Raw genomic sequence first — 26,911 nt, forward strand, 5'->3', positions numbered from 1 at the left:
CCACGCACACACACACACACACACACACACACACACACCACAGAGCCGCACACCAGAGCCACACACACGCACACCACACGCCACCTCAGAGCCACACACACCACAGAGCCACACACGCGCACACACACACACACACCCCACAGAGCCACACACGCACACACACACACACACACACACACCCCACAGAGCCACACACGCACACACACACACACACCACAGAGCCACACACGCACACACACACACACACACACACCTCAGAGCCACACACGCACACACACCACAGAGCCACACACACCTCAGAGCCACACACACCTCAGAGCCACACACACCACAGAGCCACACACACCTCAGAGCCAAACACACACACACACACCACAGAGCCAAACACACACACACACACCACAGAGCCAAACACACACACACACACCACAGAGCCAAACACACACACACACACCACAGAGCCGCACACACCACAGAGCCGCACACACCACAGAGCCGCACACACTCAGAGCCGCACACACTCAGAGCCGCACACACCACAGAGCCACACACGCACACACACACACACACACACACACACACACCACAGAGCCACACACGCACACACACACACACACACACACACCACAGAGCCACGCACACACACACACACACACCACAGAGCCACACACGCACACACACACACACACACACCACAGAGCCACACACGCACACACACACACACACACCTCAGAGCCACACACACCTCAGAGCCACACACACCTCAGAGCCACACACACCTCAGAGCCACACACACCACAGAGCCACACACACCACAGAGCCACACACACCTCAGCGCCACACACACCACAGAGCCACACACACCACAGAGCCACACACACCTCAGAGCCAAACACACACACACACACCACAGAGCCAAACACACACACACACACCACAGAGCCAAACACACACACACACACCACAGAGCCAAACACACACACACACACCACAGAGCCAAACACACACACCACAGAGCCGCACACACCACAGAGCCGCACACACTCAGAGCCGCACACACCACAGAGCCACACACGCACACACACACACACACACACACACACCACAGAGCCACACACGCACACACACACACACCACAGAGCCACGCACACACACACACACACACACACACCACAGAGCCACACACGCACACACACACACACACACACCACAGAGCCACACACGCACACACACACACACACACACCACAGAGCCACACACGCACACACACACACACCACAGAGCCACACACGCACACACACACACCACAGAGCCACACACGCACACACACACACACACACCACAGAGCCAAACACACACTCAGAGCCGCACACACTCAGAGCCGCACACACTCAGAGCCGCACACACTCAGAGCCGCACACACTCAGAGCCGCACACACTCAGAGCCGCACACACTCAGAGCCGCACACACTCAGAGCCGCACACACTCAGAGCCGCACACACTCAGAGCCGCACACACTCAGAGCCGCACACACTCAGAGCCGCACACACTCAGAGCCGCACACACTCAGAGCCGCACACACTCAGAGCCGCACACACTCAGAGCCGCACACACTCAGAGCCGCACACACTCAGAGCCGCACACACTCAGAGCCGCACACACTCAGAGCCGCACACACTCAGAGCCGCACACACTCAGAGCCGCACACACTCAGAGCCGCACACACTCAGAGCCGCACACACTCAGAGCCACACACACTCAGAGCCACACACACTCAGAGCCACACACACTCAGAGCCACACACACTCAGAGCCACACACACTCAGAGCCACACACACTCAGAGCCACACACACTCAGAGCCACACACACTCAGAGCCACACACACTCAGAGCCACACACACTCAGAGCCACACACACACAGACAGAGCCACACACACACAGACAGAGCCACACACACAGACAGAGCCACACACACAGACAGAGCCACACACACAGACAGAGCCACACACACAGACAGAGCCACACACACAGACAGAGCCACACACACACACAGACAGAGCCACACACACACAGAGCCACAAACACAGAGCCACACACACAGAGACAGAGCCACACACACACACACAGACAGACCCACACACACAGACACACACAGAGCTTCGCACACACACACACACACACACACACAGAGAGCCACACACACACACACACACACAGAGCCACACACACAGAGACACACACACACACACACAGAGCCATACACACACACACAGAGCCACACACACACGCGCACACACACAGAGCCACACACACACACACAACTCTCTGCCCAGTAACGCCCCAGGGAACAGAGGCACGAACAACCGGATCACAAGCAGGGAACAGACACACGAGCAGGGAACAGAGGCCCAAGCAGGGAACAGAGGCCCAAGCAGGGAACAGAGGCCCAAGCAGGGAACAGAGGCCCAAGCAGGGAACAGAGGCCCAAGCAGGGAACAGAGGCCCAAGCAGGGAACAGAGGCCCAAGCAGGGAACAGAGGCCCAAGCAGGGAACAGAGGCCCAAGCAGGGAACAGAGGCCCAAGCAGGGAACAGAGGCCCAAGCAGGGAACAGAGGCCCAAGCAGGGAGCAGAGGCCCAGGCAGGGAACAGAGGCACCAAAACCAAACAGAGGCACCAAAACCAAACAGAGGCACCAAAACCAAACAGAGGCACCAAAACCAAACAGAGGCACCAAAACCAAACAGAGGCACCAAAACCAAACAGAGGCACCAAAACCGAACAGAGGCACGAAAACTGGATCACAAGCAGGGATCAGAGGCACGAAACCCAGATCACAAGCAGGGATCAGAGGCACAAGCAGGGAACAGAGGCACAAGCAGGGAACAGAGGCACAAGCAGGGAACAGAGGCACAAGCAGGGAACAGAGGCACAAGCAGGGAACAGAGGCACAAGCAGGGAACAGAGGCACAAGCAGGGAACAGAGGCACAAGCAGGGAACAGAGGCACAAGCAGGGAACAGAGGCACAAGCAGGGAACAGAGGCACAAGCAGGGAACAGAGGCACAAGCAGGGAACAGAAGCACAAGCAGGGAACAGAAGCACAAGCACTTACCCTCGGTAGCTCCGGCAGGAAAGCGGACCACGCCATAACACCAACCATCTTTCTCCGAGGCGAAGCAGAAATGCCTCGGAGAAAGGAGCGTCATTTTCGGATTCGGGCGTGGTTTTCTTTCTCTCCTCTTCCCATTGGCTGGAATGTAAAATTCCAGCCAATGGGAAGAGGAGAGAAAGAAAACAGAAAGAAAGTAAAAAAACACCCCCCCCCGAATCCTGTCTTCAACGGAGTGACACCCCTCTCCTCCAATGGCTGGCCTCCGTTTAGGAAGCCAGCCAATGGAGAAGAGGGGCGGGTTCAAGCCCCCCTACTGTAGACATAAAGTCTCAGAGCGAGACTGCGCAAGCGTATCCGTCGCTAGTCCGAGACCTAAAAACGAAGTCTAACGCATTGCAATGGCATCCCAACAATTCGAGAGAAACTGCAAGGCGAGAGGGTGTTTAAAAGGCCAACTGTTAAGCAAAAAGTACATTGCAGTGTACGCTGTAAATAAGGTGAAGGGTTCCCTTAGAAGATTCACTGGGCTTTGATTCGCCATTAAAATAGCCTACAATTCTTTAGTTTACTGTATCAGTTCTCACGGGACAACACTAGAGATTATGCAATAGAGAAAAACAGGAACAATGCAAAAACATTCGGAATGCAGTACCTAGAGCTTAAAAAGAATATATAAATGTGCAGGCACTCAATATCCCACAGTAATCTGTTCCCTAGCGAGAAGTGCCCGTATTAACTATGCTATACTACTGTTGAGAAATATTGGCAGACTCTCTGGAAAAAAAAAAAAAATTCATGTGGTCAGTCCACATTATTACCTTCCATTTAAAGCACTGGCCGTACCACCTCAAGATATAAATTTCCATTCAGCAATTAGACAAATTAAATCATCAATGTGACGGGGTGGGATTCATTACCATAGCTGGCATGTTAACCCAATCGATGATTTTTCAGTTTCCCCTATGGCTTTAAGATCAAAATAGTCAACCCTGAACGTAGTACAACGCAAAATATTTACCCCAAAAAATCCACTCCATGTGATAGCATGCAAACATAAAATTCGGGCATCACATGTGGGCTATCAGTCTCATGAAATGCAATCAAATGCACTTAGGAAGCGTGTTTAATGCACAATCCAATGAGCAAACTAGAACATTGTGATATCTTCACCAACTTGGAAAAAGATGACGCATTCACGGCGGCATGACATTTACGGTATCAAAACGCAAGAACACAATTAAATACGTTAATAATTTCCTAAAATATTAATATGGCCAACACAGCAGACAGATATAGGCGCCCCACCGACAAAATGTGTTGGGCAACCCTTCATCGGGGAACGTGTAGCAACTCGGCACCACCCTCCAATCGGTGCAAGTTCACTGTTGTTATGGGATTACAGTGTGCTTGGCATGACAATGAATAGGCAGCGCAATCTCACATTGTTATGCAACTGGCTGTCTGGAACGGTGGCTTGCAGGCGTCCTTTCTTCAGCAAGTGCCAAGTGCATGTTTAATCAATGCTACATCACGCTCGCGCGTGCAGCCGGCGCCGCCGTCCCTGTGCCCCTCGGATGAGACTGGGTGATATGCTATGCCAAGTCCGGAATCCCGGGAACGGTGAATGCAGGTGTGGGGCGCTCCCAGGACTGGCGTCACGGCTCAGCCTCGTGCAAACATTCCTCAGCGTCTGGGGCTCTATCGCGGAGCGTGTGAGGTATAGTTACGAGGCGCCGTGAATCGCATCTATGGGCGGCTGACGAGAAACCGAGCACGGAGGCTCGTCGGGAGGGACTGTCGAGACGCAGCCACTCGTAGGCAGCAAAAATTTCGCAGCGCAACCTTCGTTCTCCATTGTTTCCGAGCCCCGCCAACAAGGGACGCGCACTACTGTTTCATTCAAAACATTCACCGCGAGCAAGAAGGGAACCAAACATCTGAGGACCTCCCCTTTTAATTCCAGAGATCGATACCAGAGAGCATCATCCTTCACTCGCGCTGCCTAAATGGATTTTTGATGTATTGGGCTTTTTTTGTGAAGTATTTGGTAACCCAGGACAACCCGGTGCTTCAAAGACAAAGGACAACGGTCTTCGGTGTACGTTTGCTTTTCTCCCGCGCTCGATGGAAATAGCAGCACTCCATGAAGAGAAAGGGCTGCTTCACCACAGTGTTGGGGACTCGGAAGCATGCCGGATGCTATTTTATCCCTCATGCACTGTAGTAGGGTAAGGAACGTTCACCTTTTCTGCGCGCCCACAGCAGCGATGCTAGCAAGAGAAAAGGGGGGGCACCACACTGCCATGTAGCGTGCGTTGCTTGGATTCGAAGCAACCGTCTGTAGTAGAGACGCATTTGACATCTTTTCTTTGATTTATGCAAGTGAAGATAGTTGCTCCTCGCAGCGCTTTTATGTCGCAGCAACGAGAAAAGTACGGGTCTTATACGAGAAAACAAATGGGTTGCTTTTTGGTGCATCCCAGATCAAGGATTCTGCGGGCACTATAGCCGGGTTGATAAACACCAGTGTTTACTAGGAAACTATCACAGCACAGAGGGCAAACGATGCTCACTGAAGTAACAGGTTTACAAGCAGGGAACGGAGGCACAAGCAGGGAACGGAGGCACAAGCAGGGAACGGAGGCACAAGCAGGGAACGGAGGCACAAGCAGGGAACGGAGGCACAAGCAGGGAACGGAGGCACAAGCAGGGAACGGAGGCACAAGCAGGGAACGGAGGCACAAGCAGGGAACGGAGGCACAAGCAGGGAACGGAGGCACAAGCAGGGAACGGAGGCACAAGCAGGGAACGGAGGCACAAGCAGGGAACAGAGGCACAAGCAGAGAAAAGAGGCACAAGCAGAGAACAGAGGCACAAGCAGAGAACAGAGGCACAAGCAGAGAACAGAGGCACAAGCAGAGAACAGAGGCACAAGCAGAGAACAGAGGCACAAGCACTTACCCTCCGTAGCTCCCGCAGGAAAGCGGACCACGCCATAACACCAACCATCTTTCTCCGAGGCGAAGCAGAAATGCCTCGGAGAAGGCAGCGTCATTTTTGGATTCGGGGGCATGGTTTTCTTTCTCTCCTCTTCCAATTGGCTGGAATGTAAAATTCCAGCCAATGGGAAGAGGAGAGAAAGAAAACAAAGTAACCCCCCCCCCGAATCCCTTCTTCAACGGAGTGACGCCCCTCTCCTCCAATGGCTGGCCTCCGTTTAGGAAGCCAGCCAATGGAGAAGAGGGGCGGGTTCAAGCCCCCATACTGTAGACAGTCTCGGAGCGAGACTGTGCAAGCGCAGCCTTCCCTAGTCCAAGACCTAAAAAAGGAGGGGGCAATTTATTAAAATGCATCATAAACTTCATTCAATAAATCTAGAAGGATAAATGAGGAACACTTAGTACAAACTAAATCTGAGCTCATTTGTTTAGTTTCGATTTAGATGTTTTCAAGTGGTACTCAGGAAATATTTTCTGTAAGTAAAGAAAGCCTTAACGATCTTCCTGATCTGGTGAAACACAGTAGTTAGTTACTAGAAAGTGCAAAGCCAAATATTTCAAGTGAGCTGATGTGTTGGTGGTGACGGCGAAGGTGAGCGCGGATGATACGGCATTTTGAAGTAATAGCCAATGCGTGTTCCTCTCTCCTTACACAGATTTAGAAAGTAAATACATTGTAAGGGACTATGTGGCACAGGTGTGACCACTGTAACGAAATTCTGATAAATACATTTTATTGTTTTCACATTAACATTTCCAACACCCACAAGTAGGGTTCATTTCCCCCTTTAAAATTCCATTTTGCACTGTGTGGTGGCAAAATGCTATTGGATTTCAAAGAGATATGTGAAATGGCTGGGCATGTTTCAATCATTTTAGCTACAGCCTTCAACCCCTTGGAGATTCCTTTGTGCTCCCACGAGTATCTACAAATGTTTGAAACCCACACAGACGCAGGAATCTTGGTGACGAAGCTTGAGTAATTCACAGAATCAACTAAGAGCAGCTGGTTTGCTAAATCCAAAATGAAAATGGTGGAGTGACCTTATAAAGTGCCTTTTAGGCAGTGAACGTTTCCAACAGATCTCTGTCTAGATGGAACAAGACGCACCCTCATGAATAGTTTTTCTTACATTTTGGATCTTAAAGGCCAGCAGAGGAACGGCTACAGTGAACAGAATCATACCGCAGAAACAAATTGGTACAATGACGACATCAAGAGACTTAAAATGAGCCATGCAGAACCTATGGAGACAGAATAGGGTCACTGGAGAGTCAGACAACTTGAATAATTTAGCAAACTATGAGCAGCCACTGATTGCACTCTGAGACCTAAACAGGCCATAAGAAATGCAGACAGAGACGAAACTGACATAGTTCAGACTCTGATGTTAGCAGTGCCAGCACGGAGGTGACAAGTTGCGACAGCTCTGGAAATCTGAATATAAGCACCAACAGCGCTAAACATTTGCTGTAAGTGTGGTATGGAGTATTTATGTTTTGCACTTTCAAATGTGTTGCATTCACTTTAAGATACTGCTGCAGAGCTAGTTTGATATTTAGGCAGGAGTTTATGGTACCGAAAATTACGATCCTAAAATGGCTTTTGACCAAAGAAATTCACCTTCTTCATGCTTTCAACTTGAATTTCGCGACAACCCAAAAATCAGTATCTTGTAAGCAGCTAGCAAATCAGGCTGGCATAGACTTAGGAAAACCCATCAGGGCGCAGCAGTGTTCCCATGATCTGGGTATCATCAGATTACTGTGAAAAGTGAAACAGTAATTAATGCCTGTGGCACCAGCCTCTTTACAATATTTTTTAGTTAGTTAGGGTTTAATCGAACATTGTGGATGAGTCCACACTACACAAAAAATGACAACTAAATATCCTGCCGCTGCCTGGGCATTTCAACATCCTGCACTTCCCCTACAATGTGAGCGAAAACAGTATGTTTGCTATTGGTCTTTTCAGTCTCTGGAAATATAATGAAACACCAAACAATTCACAGATTGATATCCCTAACAAAAGCACCACAAAATTGGGCAAACCATTTCACAGTGACAGACTCTCACAAAAATCATGCACTGGCGGCAGGTTACTACTACAAAGCAGGACGACGAAACAAGAAAAAGATGGCAACCTACCAAATCAGAATCAAACAAATGAGATTGACAAATGTTCTGTGATTTCTTTTTAATGCAATATTTTCATGGTTCGTATTTTTAATTGGAAAAAAGATACTTTTTGTGGCATATGTAGCTTGATGTGCTGCAGTGTCATGGTAACCAGCGAATGTATTCTCTGTGTGGGTATCCTAGTTACATGAGGGGTTGGAATGAAATGAATTGTAGGAGCTGAGGGACAGTTGGTGGATCCAGTGGCCGGGACCTGGATGGGGTCTTCTTGCTGAGGAATAAACTTCAACTTCTATCTACAACCGGCCTTGTGTGATCCTTTCTGCGGATACCAAGATCTTACACTGGTGTAGTCAGCAGCTTCAACATCATGGGAGGAAGAGCAGCAAGGCAGGACTATCTCAATAATTAGAGATCAATTTATGTTAGGATGTAACGTTGAGAGAATCAGAGAAGAACTTTGGATGAGAGATGAACCTTCCCTGGATGAGGTAATACAGGTTGCCAAAAGAGTAGAACACTCTTTGAAGTGTGTGGATACCATCAAAAGAGACAGTCTTCTGTTCATGTGGTGAAAGAGGAAATTAAGAGACCTTTAGTTAAAGTTGAGGGAAGTGGATTGAGAAATAAGAGCACTACACGCAAGTGCTACAGGTGTGACAAACCAGGGCATTTAGCAAATTGCAAGATTTGTCCAGCATTAAAAGTAGTTTGATCCAAATGTAAGAAAAGAGGTCACCGTGCCATAGTTGGTAAGGCTAAGCTGACTTCCACTAATGTAAAGAGTGTTGAAACAGAGGACGCTGAAGAGGACTTCGTGTGTGGGCAAATTGTGGTTCAAGTTGACACTGATGTTAAACGCAAGTTTTGTCCTATTGAAACCATTGTTGTGGAAGGTGAACCCACCAAGGTGCTCTTTGATTCAGGTGCTAAAATTACGATCATCTCCAAGGTGTTTTTTTCAAAATAAGCATGCTCACAAGACGTCTTTACTCAAACCTGACGTACACCCTTTAGCGTATGGTGGAGAACCAATACCCTTGCGAGGTTATTTTGTAGGCTTAATTGAGTATGAGCAACGTTCTAAGTCTGGGAAGATTTATGTCTCGGAAAAAGGTGACAGCATAATAAGTTGGTTTCACCAAGGTGACTTGGGCATTATGCTTGACCCAAGTAGTGCTACACCTATCCTGTTGAAAGATAGGACGAGCATGGTCCAAGAGACCTCCATTCATTGGGGGTGGTGTTGAATCTCAAGTCAAACAGAGATTTTCCAATGTGTTCAGAGAAGAGCTTCGGTGCCTCAGAGGTTTTCAGCATGAAATACTCTTATGCGCTGGTTCTCAACCTTCATGCTGCAAAGTAAGGAGTGTACCTTTGGCTGTGAATGTACTGAGTGGTTGGCCCCAGTAGTCACAGCCCGTAAGGCCAATGGGAGTCTTCGCCTTCGTGTAGGCTTAAGACAACTAAATAAGAGTGTCATTGTAGATAGATATCCTCTTCCATATATATCGGATTCATTGATGTTGCGGGTGGGGTCAAAGTTTTTAGCACAATTGACTTTGCCTTGGCTGATCACCAGATAGAACTGGTTAAGTCTTCAAGAGATTACACAGCCTTTATAATGCCGTTTGGCACGTTCAGGTTTGTGAGGATGCCGTTTGGCTTAGTATCTGCGGCATCCATTTCCCATCGTGCCATGGAAAAGATTCTTATGGGTTGGGAAGGCGTCTGTGTATACCAAGATGATATTCTTGTCTTTGGTAAGGATGAAGGAACATTGTCTTGGTATTCTTCTTGAAAAACTTGACAATGCGAATCCATAAAGTCTGAGAAGTGTCAATTTGCCACCACCACCATTAATTATTTAGGTTACCTCATCTCCGGTGACGGGGTCATGCCAAAATCTAATTTGGTTGATACCATCTCTCGTATGTGTGCCCCTACTTCCAGAGAAGAGCTTCTGAAGTTTTTTGGTATGATTGAGTACTACAATAAGTTTGTAATTCTCAAAGAAAAGCTTAATTGTGTACCGAAACCTAAAAGTATCGACCCCTCAAAGGTGTCTATCATCACCACCAATGCAAGTCTTTAATGTTTGGGGGCAGGTCTGCAACAACAAGGTGACGAGGGCATGAATATTATTAAATTTGTGTCACGAAGGTTGAAGGATGCAGAGTCTTGCTATTCAGTCATTGAGCAGGAAGCTTTGGCTGTGTTCTGGGCTATCAGAAAGCTTAAGAAATCTATGTGGGGAACCAAGTTTCTGATCAAAACAGACCACAAGCCTCACTGCAAAATCTTCACAAAGAAGGGTATAGATCTTGTTTCAGGCAGAATAACCAAATGGGTGACTGCCTTGCAAGAATATGATTTTGAAATAAGATACATACCAGGTATAGAAAATGGTGTAGCTGACACGTTATCTAGATTAGTCATGACGGTTGATGAGTGTGACTGATGAAGACTTTGAAGAGAGAGATGTCCATGTTTGTTTTGTGGCCGAGGAGAATGTTTCTGAGGATCAGTGGCGTGTAAAATTATCTTCTGATCCGTTGCTTTCTGAAGTGTTGCTTTTGGTGAATAAAGTGTGGCATTCCAAAAAACAGGCCTCTGATGAAGCTGGAAAATATTGGGGTGTGAAAGATGAGTTGGGAGTTTGTGATGATCTTTTGCTTTCTGGAACAATGGGGCCCTTCTTAAACTTCTTAGTAAATTGATATTTTTGGTGCATTTTTCTCATTTAGGGATGTCCAAAACCAAAGAGAGACTTCACTCCTCTGATTGATGGCCAGGCATGGACTTGCAAGTAGAAAGGCTGGTTAGAGATTGTTTGGCATGTGCATTATGTGAGAAGTCCAAAGTTGTGAGAGTACAACCTATGGTGGTCAGGGATTTACCTCGTGGACCGTGGATGGAAATAGCCTTGGACATTCTTGGCCTCATTCATTCCGAAGAGCAACAGCTGTTTCTCATAGTAGTTATAGACATGTTTTTAAGAAGGCCTGAAGTTTGCTTCACGAGTGGGATTATAATCAAAAATGTGACTGCGTTTTTAGAGAACCTCATGGCCAGGGATGGTTATCCAGACACCATCTTAACTGACAATGGTGTTCAATTGGTTTCAAGAGAGATGGAAACTTTCTTAAAGAATCGGCGTATCAGACACAAAGTGTTACCTCTATCATCCTGAAACCAATGGCATGGTGGAAAAGTTTAGCAGAGTTTTGAAAGAGGAGATTGCTTTGCCCAAAGGCAGTGGTCTCAATTGGAAGAAGGAATAAATTGGAAATGTATAGGTTGACTCCTCACAGTACAACTGGTAAGTCTCCTTTTGCTCTGTTTAGAGGCAGATCTCCTGGTACTCTAGTGGAGCCGTCATAGGTAGGAAACTTGGAAGGGTCGTCAACTAAGAATGTACACACCGAGTGGCGTGAAAGTGAAGTTGGTAAAGTCCTGGCAAGGAAATACTATTTTGACTCTAGAAAGGCCACTATGGATACTGGGGTGTTGGTGACATTGTGGTCATCAAACTGCCTGGTTTTCGTGCCAAGTTTACCAAACCCATTCGTGTTATCAAAGTGTTTAAGAATGCCATTAAGACTCAAGATCATCACATTTGGAACCTGGGAAGAATTTTACATACAAAAGGTCCGGTGTGCTTCTCTGATTCGCTGTACGGGGTAATGACAACCATGATTAAGTTGTGCGTCCCAGGTTGTCTTCTAGGATCGTCAAAAAAAACATCCTTTTTGAAGGACTTTGTAAAGTAAATGATTAATGTGTAGGACTTTGTACAATATGTTGTAAGTGCAAACGGGGGTTTTGATATTTTGTTTTAGTTCATTTTCTCTCTTGCCTTTTATTTTTCTTTCTTCTCTCTTGTTTCTATCCCTCTTATTTTTGTATACACTGTTTTTTTGGGAAAGGGGGGAGGTGTGTAGCATCTGTAGCTTGCTGTGCTGCAGTGTCATGGTAACCGGAGAATGTATTCTCTGTGTGGGTATCCTAGTTACATGAGGGGTTGGAATGTAATGATTTGAAGGAGCTGAGGGAAAGTTGGTGAATCCAGTGGCTGGGACCTGGATGAGGTCTTCTTGCTGAGGAATAATAAACTTCAACTCCTACCTACAACCTGCCTTGTGTGTTCCTTTCTGCTGGTACCAGGATCTTACACTTTTGTTTATGGAACTCGAATCAACAAGAAAAAGCATTGGAAAATCAACTAGGTCTCGTTTACGTGGCCCATTGTACCCTTGCTTTACTGCATAACACATTTCATTGCCACATGGGACATTTCATTAACAGTTAGTTTACAGCGCTTGGTGCTACACCACTGCATCTTCCCAAGACCATAAACAAAATGTGTCACTGTTTCCTAAGAAGACCACCTTTATTTTCTTTACCTCATAAGAGGTAAAGACAGAGTCAGCCCCACGATGGCTGATAAGTTGCATATACCCTTTCGTAGAACATTTATTAACCTTCTAAGGTAACTCTGAAGTTGCTGATCAGGGCTATGAAGGAATCAACTCGAAAAACAGTAGTTTTCAAGTAATTCTTTTTACAATATTGCAGCTAGTAAACAACGTTATTTCGGATTCCAGTTTTGCAAGATCCCTTTGCACAGGCACTGTGCCAGTAGCAATGACAATGTAGAAAAAAAACATGAAATCCTACAAAATCCATGCAAAGGACAGCCAGTGTGTGGTCAGCCAGTCTCCAATAAAACTGTTGAGTTATAGAAGATAAGCCAAGAAAAATAGACCAGAACAAGTCTGGAAAGATAGCTCAGTGGGTTGATGGTTCTGCTCTGCAAGTCACAGGTTCAAACCTCAGCACTGCAGGTTCAGACTTCCGCTTTCAATGAAGCTTGGATGTTCTAACCAGTTAACACCAGGACACTCAAACATTCTGTTGATTGAATGTGGAATTGAACAGGGAAGCTTAGGTCTGTGGCTTGAGGTCTTAAGTAAGCGGTGTGCAGCACTACACCAGTACCTAAACCACTGTGCGGTTTGCACACGAGTAAACTGAATGTGCAGCAGCCTCAAAACTATTTGAACAATAAGCATGCAAGCGCCGAGGGTTGTTCTCTGTTGCTCGTGGTGCTCAAAAGCCCACGTAAACATGCAATTAATTGCTCATGCGCATTCCCGTGAACTGGAGGTGCACTGAAACAGTTTAAAGTCGAATCAGGTGAAATGAATATGCTACTTACCAGTATGCATCTGTTCTTGGCATTTAGGGCTGCTAACATTCATATCTATTGCATAGATCGCCGCCTAGTGTTGGGTCCGGATGATTGCACATTGTTGTCCTGGAAGAGTCTTCGAAGTATCACGAGATAGGTGGCTCCTCCCCTGGACTACAGTGCGCATGGGCATCGACTCCATCCCCAGATTGTTTTTAGTCATTGTGGCAAAGATGGAGTGTGATAGTAGAAATGATGTCCATGCTAGTGATGAAATGCAAGAAGTAATCTGCAGCTGCTACAGGCGCCGGGGAGGAGGGTGGGCGATATGAATGTTAGCAGCCCTACATGCCAAGAACAGATGCATACTGGTAAGTAGCATATTCAGTTCGAGGCATGTGGGCTGCTAAATTCATATCTATTGCATAGACTACATAGCAGTCCCCTCATTAGCGGCAGCCGCCCGTGCCAGCTGCAGAAGTTTGAAAAAGAGTTTTGAGAACAGCCTGTCCTACAGCTGCCTGCTGTTTGGAGTGCACATCTACACAGTAATGTTTGGTAAATGTATGTGGTGTAGCCCACGTGGCTGCTCTACAAATGTCTTCCAAAGGAATGTTACCTAGGAATGCCATGGAGGCCCCCAACTTGCGTGTGGAGTGCGCTCTGGGGGGGACCGTTAAAGTGCGTTTAGCCTTCTGATAGCAAATCTGAATACACTTAACGATCCACCTGGCTATTCCCGCTTTGGAAATGGGGTTGCCTTTGTGCGGTGCTGAGAAGGCAACGAAAAGTTGTTGTGTCTTTCTAAAGTGTTGTGTTCTGTCAATGTAGTACATTAATGCCCTTTTAACGTCTAGCGTGTGGAGCATTCTTTCCGCTACTGTTTCTGGGTTAGGAAAGAATGCGGGCAGTTCAATTGTCTGATTGACATGAAACTGTGACACCACCTTTGGAAGGAACTTGGGGTTAGTGCGAAGCACTACCCTGTTTGAATGGACTTGAATAAATGGCTCTTGTATTGTGAGCACTTGGAGCTCACTAACACGTCTTAGAGACGTGATAGCAATGAGGAAAGCCACTTTCCATGTCAAGAACTGAACCTCACACGAATGCAGAGGCTCAAAAGGTGGGCCCATCAACCTAGTGAGGACCACGTTGAGATTCCATACTGGAGCGGGTAGGGTCCTGGGAGGAGTGACCCGCTTCAGCCCTTCTAGAAAAACTTTAATGGCAGGCACCCTGAAAACCGAGAGATGCTGCCTGTTCTGAAGATAAGCCGCTATGGCGGATAAATGTATCCTAATGGAAGCGTACGCTAGATTGCATTTGTAAAGATGCAACAAATAGCAGATGATGCTGGGAATGGATGCATCTAGCGGGTTTACGTTATGTGCTGTACAATAAATGACAAACCGCTTCCATTTTGCTGCATAGCAAGCTCTTGTAGTGGGCTTCCGTGCCTCCCTGATGATGTCCATGCATTCTGGAGGCAGGTTAAGGTAGCCAAACTCTAAGACCTCAGGAGCCAGATCGAGCTGGTGCGGATCTGGATGCTGAATGTCGCCATGGTTCTGCGTCAAAAGTCTGGGTGTGAGGTGCAGCCTTTGGTGCGGTACCAAGAAACGTGGTGTACCATGGTTGGCGTGCCCACGTTGGAGCAACCAGGATGAGTGTCATCGAGTGTTGCTTTAGCTTTCTTACCACGAGCGGTATTAGAGGTGCTGGGGGAAAAGCGTACGCAAATCTGCCTGACCAGTTCATCCATATCGCATTGCCCTGCGATTGTGGGTGAGGGAACCTGGCGGCAAAGCTTTGGCATTTTGCGTTTTCCCTTGTGGCAAACAGGTCTATCTCTGGATGACCCCACTGCTGGAAGTACGGGCGGAGTACTGATGGATGTATCTCCCACTCGTGCATTTGATGGCTGTACCTGCTGAGCAGATCTGCCATCTGATTGTCCTTGCCTGGGAGGTGTTCCGCCATGAGGAAAATGTTCTTCTGAATGGCCCACTTCCACATGCTCTGAGCCAGATGAGACAGCTGTGGAGAGTGCGTACCCCCCTGCTTCTGGATATAGTACATGGCAGTCATGTTGTTCATCCGGATCAACACGACTTTGTTGCACAGATGTACCTTGAAGGACTTGAGTGCCATGAAGATTGCCATCAACTCCAGATAGTTGATGTGCATCTTCTTTTGCTGTGTTGTCCATAGTCCCTGCACCGTGTAGTGGAGCACATGAGCTCCCCATCCCTGGAGAGAGGCGTCCGTCGTTATGATGATCTGTGGCACAGGCTCCTGGAACGGTCGGCCCTTGCAAAGGTTGTGTGGATTCCACCAATGCAGAGAGCTGTATGCCTGACCAGTTACCAACACTAGGTCTTTCAATTGTCCTTGAGCCTGTGTCCACTGATGCGCCAAGCATTCTTGGAGCGGACGCATATGCAACCTCGCGTGCGTGACTATGAAGATGCAGGAGGCCATCATGCCTATCAACTGCATAAACACTCTCGCAGGGAGTGATTGTTGCGGTCTGAACCTTTGGATGAGCGACTGGATGTTGTCGATCCTCACCTGGTTCGGCTGAGCTGTAGCAGTCAAAGTATTTATTGTCGCGCCCAGATACTGCCGCACACGGGCTGGCTGAAGGTGCGACTTGGGATAGTTCAGTGAGAACCCCAGACTGTGAAGGAGGTGAATTGTGTGGGACATGTCCACGGCGCACTGCTGTTCCGACTTTGCCTGAACGAGCCAGTCGTCTAGGTAAGGGTAGACATGTATGTTCTGTCTCCTGAGGTGCGCCGCTACAGTCGCCAGACACTTTGTGAACACCCTGGGGGCAGTGGTCACTCCGAAGGGTAGGACCTTGAACTGGTAATGCTTGTGTTGTATGGTGAACCTGAGGTATTTTCTGTGGGATGGGTGGAGTGGTATGTGAAAGTAAGCATCCTTGAGGTCCAAGGTTGCGAGGAAGTCTCCCTGGTTTAACAGTGGAAGAACCTGCTGCAGTGTTAACATGTGGAAGTGTTCTGAGAGGATGTACAGGTTGAGGGGGCGTAGGTCCAGAATGGGTCTGAGCGAGCCGTCCTTCTTTGGGATTAAGAAGAACAGGGAATAAACCCCTGTGCCTTCTTCCTCCACCGGCACGAGCTCTATTGCGCCTTTTTGCAGCATTACAAGAACCTCTTGCTGCAATAAGTGCAAGTGCTCTGCTGACATAGGTCGTTGTCTTGGGGGTATGTTGGGTGGAGTGGACGTTAACTCTAAACAATAACCGAACTGGATAAGTTTCCTCACCCACCTGTCTGTGGTGATGGACGACCAGACTGGCAGGAACTGCTGGAGTCTCCCCCCGACAGGTGTTGGATGGTCGGGGGGTAGGGACAGAGAGTCACTGTTTGTTGCCAGCAGAGGAGCGGGAACTATTGTTGCCTCTGCCTCGGCCTTTGGCGCTGTTGCCCCTGTAACCACCTCTATTCTGTTTGGGGTACGAGGCTTGGGCGCCTCCTCTTCCGAAATGTGACTGCTGTGCCAAGTGGCCTCTGGTAGCACCCCGCGCACTTGAGCGACGAAAAGTGTTTCCTCTGAATTGCTGAGACTGAAGCGCCCCCATGGACTTAGCCGTCTCAGTATCTTTTTTGATCTTCTCGAGTGTGGTGTCAACCTCCGGGCCAAACAGTCTGTCTGGATTGACGGGTTGGTTGAGGATAGTTGTCTGTATTTCTGGTTTGAACCCTGAGATGCGGAGCCATGCTTGACGCCTTAACATAACACTTGTGTTGACTGCTCTTGCTGCTGTATCTGCCACGTCTAGCGCACATTTAATTGCAGCGTTAGAAACGAGCTTGCCCTCTTGTATCAGCAACTCAGCTCCTTCTTTAAACTGGTCTGGAAGGTGTTGCAAGAGCTGCTCTAAGGTGTCATAGTGCGCCCTATCATACCTGGCCAATAGGGCTTGTGTATTGGATATGCGCCATATGTTTGCTGCCTGCGCTGCAACCCTTTTGCCCCCTGCCTCCAGCACTTTCGACTCTTTGTCCGGGGGAGGAGCTTCACCCGTTGTCTGTGAATTTGCCCTCTTGCGGGCATTGGAGACGACCAAAGAGTCTAGAGGCAACTGGCCTCGTATATAAGCAGGGTCCCCAGGTGCCGGTCTGTATTTCTTTTCTATCCGTGGGTTGACCACCCGTGCCCTGGTGGGTTCCTTGAAAATGTCAGTAGCATGTTTGAGAACCCCTTTAAGCATTGGCAGTGTTTTTACAGTCTTTTCCGATGCAGAGAATGTATCGAACAAAAAGTCAACTTCCACAGGGTCGGCATGCATCTCCACCTTGTGATTTGCAGCCGCCCGTTCAATTAAGGCATTACATGCCGCTGAGTCTTCAGTAGGAGAAGCCTTTATTCCATAAAGCTGTGGGTCACTAACCACCTGTTGGTCACCCTGGTCACCAGTGTCTATCCATGAGTCCTGCTGCTCATCAGGGTCATTATTGGCAGGGAAGTTATAGTCCTCATTCTGTTCAACGCCATCCCCATCTGAGTAAGTGGGTGAAGGTGTTGGACTTCTCCTAGGCTGTTGAGGAATGGGTTCCACAAGCTCTGGTGTATCTGGTGCAGGCCTTTTCTTTTTTAGAGGGATTACATAGGAGTCCACCGGCTGGGATGTAATTTTCCTCTTGTAGAGCATTAATTTGCCCGTGTCGGCGTCGATAAAATGCTCCGATTCGTCGTCCTGCGAAAGTGGTCGAGCAGAGCCTCCAGTACGCTGAGTCTGCCGCAGCCCCTCCGAGTCATCGGGCACTGCACAAGGTGCGAAAGCCTTCGGCGCCACCTTCGGCGGCAGAGTATAGAGGATCGGCGTAGAAGTCTTCTTCGGCGGAACTGTAATCGTCGGTACCGAGGGCGTCTTCGGCTCCGACGTCTTGTCCCGTATCCTTTTCAGGGAGTCCGCGACCTGCTTAGTAAAAGAAGCGGACGGCTTCGTCGATCCGACCGAGGGCCTTGATCCACCACCAGGTGATGATCCGAGCGTCAACGACTACTGTTTGGGCGCGGACGCACCCTCGACATCAAGGGGTTGGTCCCCTGTCTTGGCCTTAGGCGTCGACGCCGCCGGCTTCGGATCGGCAGATTTTTCCCTTTGCACGTGGTGCCAGACTTCGGCATGGCGGCCTTCGCCGACGCCACTTCGACTGGCCGTTTGCCTGTAGGCGCGGTAGTCTTGGGTGAAGGTTTCTCGACAGTCTTCTTTAACGTCGACTCCACCGCCTTACTCGACACATGCTCGATAACCTTCTTCGAGCCGGCCTCCTTGGCCCCTTTGGGTGCCTTTTCGCGTTCGACCGCCTTTTTTGGCCTCGAAGCCTCCGAAGACGACGGTGTCGAAGTTGTCTCTGCCGTCTTCGGTTTCGATGGCGCGTCAGCCATCTTAGAAGAAGTCGAAGCCGATGGTTTCGGTTTCTGTAACGGAGGCTCCGCCGAAATGGCTGTAGCCCGGCCAGAAGGCGGGGCCGAGGACTTAGGTTGAGGGTCGTGGGTAAGGCCGAGTGGCGATCCCGTGACCTGAGCCTTAGTTATTGTACGGACGGGGCATAGCTCTTCCTCCGAGCTACCTTCCGCGGCCCCATAAACTTCCTCGTCGTCCCCTACCTCCTCGACGTATTCGTCTAGGTCCAGGCCCTCAACAGCTTCTCCGTAGTCGGCCTCGACCTCCGCCGATGGAGGGGAGATCTGAAGCTGAAGCTCTTGCTCGTCTGCTTCGGGATCGTTGAAGATGTCCACAGGTGCCGGTGCCGATCGCTGGGCCTCGAGGCGCGCCACGCGCCGAGTCTTGAGCGTCTTTTTCGACCTGAATTTCGAACAGGCCATACAGTTGGCCTCGTTGTGGTCCGGTGACAGGCACTTGTTGCATACAGGATGCACGTCGATGTGTGGGTACTTCGAACCGCACACGGGACACTTTTTGAACGGACTTCGTTCCATTGTAGTTTCGTCGGGGTCTTGCTGTGCCGAAGGGCCTCGATGACCGAAGAGTCACGCGACTCCCCAGAAAACCGACTCGAAGAGTTGGAGAATACACGAGAACCGAACGCCAACAATACCGACGAGGTCAGAAAGCCTTTTGGCCTTTAGAAAACAGTATTTTACCGATTCCGACAGGAGACGTCGAAATCACATCCGAACCCAATGGCGGAAAAAAACAATCTGGGGATGGAGTCGATGCCCATGCGCACTGTAGTCCAGGGGAGGAGCCACCTATCTCGTGATACTTCGAAGACTCTTCCAGGACAACAATGTGCAATCATCCGGACCCAACACTAGGCGGCGATCTATGCAATAGATATGAATTTAGCAGCCCACATGCCTCGAACGTACTGTTTTTCATTTCTAGGTCCCGCTTATAATTTTTTAGCCTAGATATGAGATTATATTTTGAGCGTCTGCTACGCATGTGACGGGCCCACTATGAACTGAATATATTCAAGCACGGGGGGTGAAGGATCTGGTAGTCCACAAGGCATGGTTCTTGTGTCAGAGGCGTCACTAGCCCAGGTAGGGGCTAGGCCAGTTTGCCAACAATGAATCGTGCTTGGGCCCTAGAGAGCACACTCGCCTGAACTGGGGAGAGGCAAGTCTGCACATGAAGGATGATGTTTGAACTCCAGGGAGGACACTCGTCTGAGCTTAAGTGAGGTCAGTGTGTCTGGAAAGGGCAATGGTCTGGGCTGAGTCTGGGTCACTCTGCTCAGGAGGGGGCGGACTGTTCTTGTGTCGGCTAGACCTCCTGAACGCGAAGTGCTTTTAGAAACTTGGAAGTCAACTACCCTCTGAATACCAGCGAGTTCTAGGAAAGCACGGGCACAACGGTTTGCCTCTTATCCTACTAATGGCACTGCTTTCATACAGATCTTGGACCTGCAAATAAATGTCACCGTGTGAGGAGGGGGGAGGGCAAGTGCCCCATAGGAGACACTCTACCCTCCACCAAGCCCACCACCCCCAAACCCCCCCCCCCCCTGCCCCCCCCCCAAAAAAAAACAGAAGTTGCAAGGACCAACAGGAAAAGAGAAAGGAGGAGGGGAGGGGAAAAGAAGCTGCCAGAACTGCCATGAGTATTAAAGTAAAACTGGGTCCAATGCTGCCAGCCACGGGAGTCTGTGACTTCTTAACAGCTGATCATAACCAATGCCCTCTCTTCTGCCCTAGGTATGTTCACAGAGCCGCAAAAGAACAGACACCGTAAGTCTCCGTGCAAAGCGCATTACCGGCACAGTAATTCAAGCAAGTACTGGCACTGTGAATTACGTGACAAAATAATTTGAGGGAATGAGATAATACCAAACATGCATGAGTTCAACCCCTGCAGAGTGACCCTTGGCAGGGCTGCGCTCTTACCAGGCGCCCTTACCTCGGTTTCCTGCTCTACTCACGGACCCTTGACATGCCAACATTGTGAAATATGAGGAAGTGAAGCTTATTGCACGAAGCAGCCATTTCCCTCCCCTGCAGCGCCAGTGAGGAAGGAAGACACTGATCTTAAATGCTACATCCATGAAGCAGGCACCGTTTTTGTGAAGCGGGCACAGTGTTGTTAAAATAAAAGCCCAGCAGTGTCCAAAAGTATATGAACACATTTTGAACAATTTAAACAGCAACATGAGCGGAAACTCAGGAAGCAGTAAAAATGTATTAGGATGGGAAATACACAAACACGCGTGAACACAAGCCTGAGGCAGAACCTAACAAAAAAACTGTGCCAGGAAGGAACGTAAATTTAAAAAAATGTAAGATCACATGTAGCAGGGGCAGTCAGCAGGGAAGATCTAAAAAAACAAAAGGCGGGAGAAACTAGACATGCTGAACAAACAGAAGCATGCCTTTCTAAAAGGCAAGGATGGGAAAGAATGAAATAAGAGGAGGGTCTTCAAGCTCAGTGTACATTATAGCATGCCTCGAAAAGCAGTGCATGCGCTGCCCAGGCTCGACCTGAAAAGCTTGCTGTGTTGCACAGATAACACTTGTACCCAACTTTTTGGTGAGCACATACCTCGTCTGCGCACTATCATCCTTCTCCATGAGCGTTGGATGGGGCCGGAAAACCAGCTCTATTTCACAGGATCCATCCAGGCTGGGATCCATGGCCACAGTCTCATTGTTATTGTCCAGTTCAAGACCTGAATCATCCGAGGTCTTGGTCTTCTTGTTGCTGGGTCCCGCCTCTTGATTGCTGTGCACTGATGCATTGCTGCAGTGCGAACTGTCCCCGTTGTCTTCAGCGCCACTCCCATTCTCGATCAGCTGCTTTTTACCTCTTTGTAACCTGGTTATGTTTTAAACAGAAAAGTTAAACATGTGAATACTCAGATTTTTGATTAATGTTCATATATTTCTTTGGGTTAGTCTTGAGGCAACATTAGGTGAATAATGGTGAGATAAAGGCAGGCCTCCAGTAATTGTACAGCCCACATTATACCACTACTATGGTCAGATATGGTAGTTGACTGTCCGGAATATGCTTTTCCAAACAGTTCTGGATCTTCTTGCGGACCAGAGTCTACAAGAGCAGCGCAGTTTATTTAGTGCATCACTTCAATACATGTGTAATTGCAATGCTAACTTGTATCAGCTATGAAGGGTCAGGTCTTGAACGGGTGCTTTCAACTCCGTGATAGGAAAATGTTGGTCTTCAAAACTTTGGCAAGAGAATTTAAGTAGATCAGCTCTGCGTTTTTGGATGCTAAGAAAATATGCTCCTATAATGGTCCAAGCATAGGCATGCTATTTTTTAAAACCAATATATGCTTTTGGAGATTGAACAACAAAATTAAAGCGATAAATTGGATTAGTCTTTCAGGAAATGTCCAGCATGTGCTTGATATAGGATTTCAGAGCTCTTGTCCATTAGGAGGTGAAAGAATGGCCGCATTCTACAACTATCGATGGTAGTTACATTGGTATTTTATTTCTTTAGAAATAATAAAGATTACTATGATATCAAAAAATAAGATAGTATGAGGTGAATTCGTTGTTATTCTTTCACTCTCACAGATAAATTGGGGGCTTGGGGGACAGGAATACGTTTAAATCCCCAATTTTATCGACTGATTGCCTTAAATTACTTGTTACAAACTTCAATATGTTTATAATAATTTTATGTTTATTTACACAAGTGCATGTTAATTTCCTGATCTTTGAACAGTTATAATTCCAACATCATTTCTGCCATATTTTCATTAAAAAAATGGTAATATAAAACAGGAAATTTACTGGCCTGGTCTACTTCATTAAGAACCACTCAAATTCTAACCTCACCTGTCCTAAGGCCTCTCTCACCTGTTCATCGCCTGGATCTTAAGCCCCTCTTCAATACTGTGGCTCAGAGCTTGCTGGTTGTTGTGCTTGTTGATCCTCTGGAGGACTCGTTCCTGGTGGGCTTCATACTCGTCGCGGCTCGGATAGATTTTGCTGATGAGTGCATCAAAATTTGGATCTGGGCGAAGGGATCTTTTGGAAACTAGCTTCTTTCGACACGTGGGGCACTCCTTGTTCCTAGAAGATGGAAAAAAGAATATTAAAGCAACACTATAAATGATGGAAAAGATTCACAGAATTGTTAGCTTTATGGAAGCAGCAATTAATTCATGAACTAACTGTGGGACAGCTTCCCAAAAATGCTACTTGGAAAGATTTGCTAGATTCAAGTGCTCAAAGTTTCACAATACGTTTTAGAGAATAAGACTCAAATATACTGCAAATAAAACAATGATTCACTGACTGCTCGTCATGCTTTATTTTTACTTGGTTCTTATCCACAGGGTTTACTACGATTAAACTTGATAGATTATGATATCTCTGGGACAGTATAATGTGACTTACCTCAGGAGTGAGTAACCACCTTGAACAGATCTTGACCCAAGTAGGTACAGTAGTGAACACGAGACAGACAGAACCACATGTGGTATCTTCTGCCAATACTTGTTGCGTCATGTTTTTTGTAAAACGTTTTGGTGGATCAGCAAGATTCTGCTAATATTAAAATGTCATTAACCAAACATTTTTGGGTTTCAAAAGACCCGCAATGTCATAGTAGTTCTGGGTACTAAAGGCATCTACGTTGCTTGTGGGTATGCTCCTTGTGAATGAGCAGAATACCACCACTAACAGTGAAGTTCGGCAATGGCTAACTCACTGCCCCATGTTGTATGCTGTACAGGGAGGAAGTAATATGCAAATGACATTTAAACCGACAATAAAGACAACAAATAATTGACAAGCCTAATGCACCTATTTATTCATAGCGGGTACCAGACATTCTCTTGGGATCTGAACATGCTTTTGAGAAGATTAATCCACACAACATCCATGAGCTTTGTCTCCTGTAACTTCAACCGTCTATTTCTGTAACCTCCCAATCCTTATTAGGGGCAATATGTTGTGCCAGGGGTATCATTTGTTGGCAAGGCATATAAGCCTCTCAACCAAACATGTTCCTATGAGAAAAAGTGACACTGAAGGCTCATGGTAAAGGCTATAACTTCAGTAAACAGAAGGAGATGAGATATGGAGCACTGAAACCTTTCAGACACTCCCCCCCCAGTCACAGATCTGGGTTGAATCCATCATCATTCTTTAGCTCCCTTCGCCACCTCAGTTCAGACCCAGCCATGTGTAAATTAGTCTTGACCCTGTTCCTCATGGGAACAGTCCAGCCGAACTACAAAGCCAGGTCTTCCCTGGACCGGAAACAAGCATCCTGGGACCGTTTTTGGGGTTTCACCCCTCATCAGCCAGGGTCCCTGGATTCCAGTGGCAAATTGAGCAATGGACCAACGTTTGGGCATACCCAGCCAACAAAGCAAACACAAGGAGAGGATTACGGAGCTCTGAAACTTTTCAGACACTGACCCTTAGTCACAGATCTGGGTTAAATCCGGTCCAGGGAGGACGCTGGACTGTTCCCATGGAGAACAGGGTCAAGGCTGATTTGCATATGTCTGGGTACAGACTGGAACGGTGTGGCGAGCAAAAGTACAATAGATTAAACCCAGATCTGTGACTGGGGTTGAATGTTTAACAATGTTCAACATTTCATCCATCATCTTTTTGTGCTGCCTAGGCTATTACTTCAACCAGGAAGTGTTTCTCTCATTTTGTCAATCACAGCATGCACCTTGCATTTTTACCTCAACAGATCCAGTGATCTGCGCTCTAGGGACTAACTCAAGGCGACTCTTACAGATACACTGAATGCCACCCAAACTACGACTAAGGTAGCAAATAACGGTTTTATCAAATCCTTCTTGTTCCACATTGGACAAACCATTCATCCGATGGCTAAGCACACACTACAGGAGCTAAGGTTAAGTCAGCAGCATTCACCAGACAGGTCTGTGAAATATGTGGCAGTCACCATGCTGGAGCTTTCCTTGCAAAGTGATGTACCATCTTAGAAGGGGCATCTGCAGAACCGGTTTGCTAATGCATCAGCTGCCCGATGCGTCCTTTTCATCAGTCACTGTTGTGGAATCTACACATCCTAAGAATGGGAAAAAGCCACGATGTAAGAATAGGACACAGTTACCTTTAGAAAGAGATGGAAACAAAAGAAGACTAAGAAAGGAACTGGTAAGTTTGCACATTTGAACAAGTGACAGGGGTGTGCCATTGCATGACATACACCCTTGTGTGTGGTACCAGTTTCCCAAACCGCTATCATACAACTACAGGTGATTTTTCTGCGCAGAGACTGACACCAATAGGTTGATAATACGAAACAGCCTTCAATCTTATAACAGGGATCACCCAAAAACTAAACTGACCCGTAAGACGTCATCTATGGTTAGAGCAATCTTAGCTATTCGACATCTGCAAAGAGTCACCTTGTTTACATAAACTCAGAATGAACACTTAAATCAAACCAGAATTGAGGTATGAAGGAAAGGTTACTAATGCTGGACTTTTCTTTGTGGCAATAAAATCATGCACCGCTTCAGACTGCTATGAACATAATCTTCAAACAAGTAAACAACAAATTTAGCAATCAGCTATTAGAATCACTCACTGACATTGCTAACCAGTGGAGGATAATATTAAGGTTACAGAAAAGCAAAGAACGACAAAATAACTGAGGTTTGTTTTCAAATGAGACTCGAAGTATCCCCGATTACATCGATCGGATATCGTACTTATGCACACAGGTGTCACCTGCCTCCTGCAGGACCCACTTGGGTGCGAGCCCTAAAAGGCAGACTTCAAATTTGAAGCTGCCTTTGAAGGGCAGATGTGTAACACCAGGAGGAAGGGCTGCCCCATTGTTGAGTTCGACAGGCTGTCACGGGGAGCAGAGAGGGGAATCCAGTTGCCAAACTGGCTTCCCCAGGGATGTGTAGCCCTGAGGTAGCCACACCCCAGGGTGTGCTAGTGAGGTCTGAACACAGAGCGCGGTCTTGCCATCCTGGGATAGCCAGATGCAACACGCCTCAGGAAGTGGTCACCAGATGGGAGGGAACCTGGTACCAACCACATCCTGCCCTAGCACCAAGACCTCAGATGATGACTGACTTGGAAGAAGGACCAAAGAAGGACTGCTCTGCTGCACCGAGGGACAAGCAAAAAGGGACTGCACTTGCTGCATGGGGTAGCTAGGGAAGACCGGAGAGGTGCCTTCCGTGTACTGCGGTCTCCAGTCAAACAAGAGAACTCCAAGAGCCAGCTGACTGACAAAATAGCTGAAGAAGCCTGCTGGAGCAAATGGTAGCCCAAAGTCTTCAAACCGACACCACAGCCGCTGTGCAGCATCAAAGACCGAGACCCCCACACAGAGTTCTACCAGAGTTCGAAGAGCCCGGGAGTGCTGTTGGAAAGTTGCTGGGAACCTCAGACGGCAAGTTATTGATCCAGGAAGGATTGGCCTGTAACAGCAACAACGGGCAATTGGTAGTCCAGTGTCTACTGGACTTCCGCCAAATCGGGGATGACCTTGTGGAACGGCGACCCTGCAACCAGGTCCCCCTCACCATCTTCATGGATTGAGGAACCCATGCAGGAAGATCCCTTTCGATCCAGCGTCCTTAGAGGATCTTCAGCATCCTTCATCTGTTGCATCAGGACAACCCCATTGGAATCCATTGCAACATGGATAAAGTGTCTGAAACGGCTGAAGGACTGCTTCTCCTGTTAAGGTAACTGTTTGAAGACCTTGCTGGTCCCTCTGACTAGGTCCCCATCCTAGTTGGTCGCCCCAAGTACTCCTAACTGACCTCAGTGACACTTACCTGAGTTTTCTTTTTTTTCCTTTACATTAAGTATCCTGGAATTCGTGACTTTGGCAAGGCTTGTTCGTGGTTGAGTAAAATTGCTTTTATGGCTTGTTAAAATCTATATCTACAGAACCCTCCATTGGAACTTTTTCATTCTAATGTTAATGTTAATGGTGCTTGTAAAGCGCTAACAATCATCCTGAGT

The 26,911-nt window shown here is 47.7% G+C and overlaps 1 protein-coding gene across 1 annotated transcript in view; it reads right to left on the bottom strand.

Annotated features, from left to right (window-relative positions):
- RNF2 (ring finger protein 2) overlaps positions 1-26,911 on the bottom strand; it is a 147,123-nt gene that overhangs the window by 25,075 nt on the left and 95,137 nt on the right. Inside the window, exons 5-6 of the mRNA XM_078641427.1 lie at positions 22,781-22,996; positions 21,495-21,767 (exon numbers count right to left, since the gene is read on the bottom strand). Coding sequence (XP_078497553.1) covers positions 21,495-21,767; positions 22,781-22,996 — 489 coding nt within the window. The remainder of the gene's footprint in view (positions 1-21,494; positions 21,768-22,780; positions 22,997-26,911) is intronic.

Source organism: Lissotriton helveticus, chromosome 1_1 (genome assembly GCF_964261635.1).
Source record: "Lissotriton helveticus chromosome 1_1, aLisHel1.1, whole genome shotgun sequence".
Classification (NCBI taxonomy): Eukaryota; Metazoa; Chordata; class Amphibia; order Caudata; family Salamandridae; genus Lissotriton; species Lissotriton helveticus.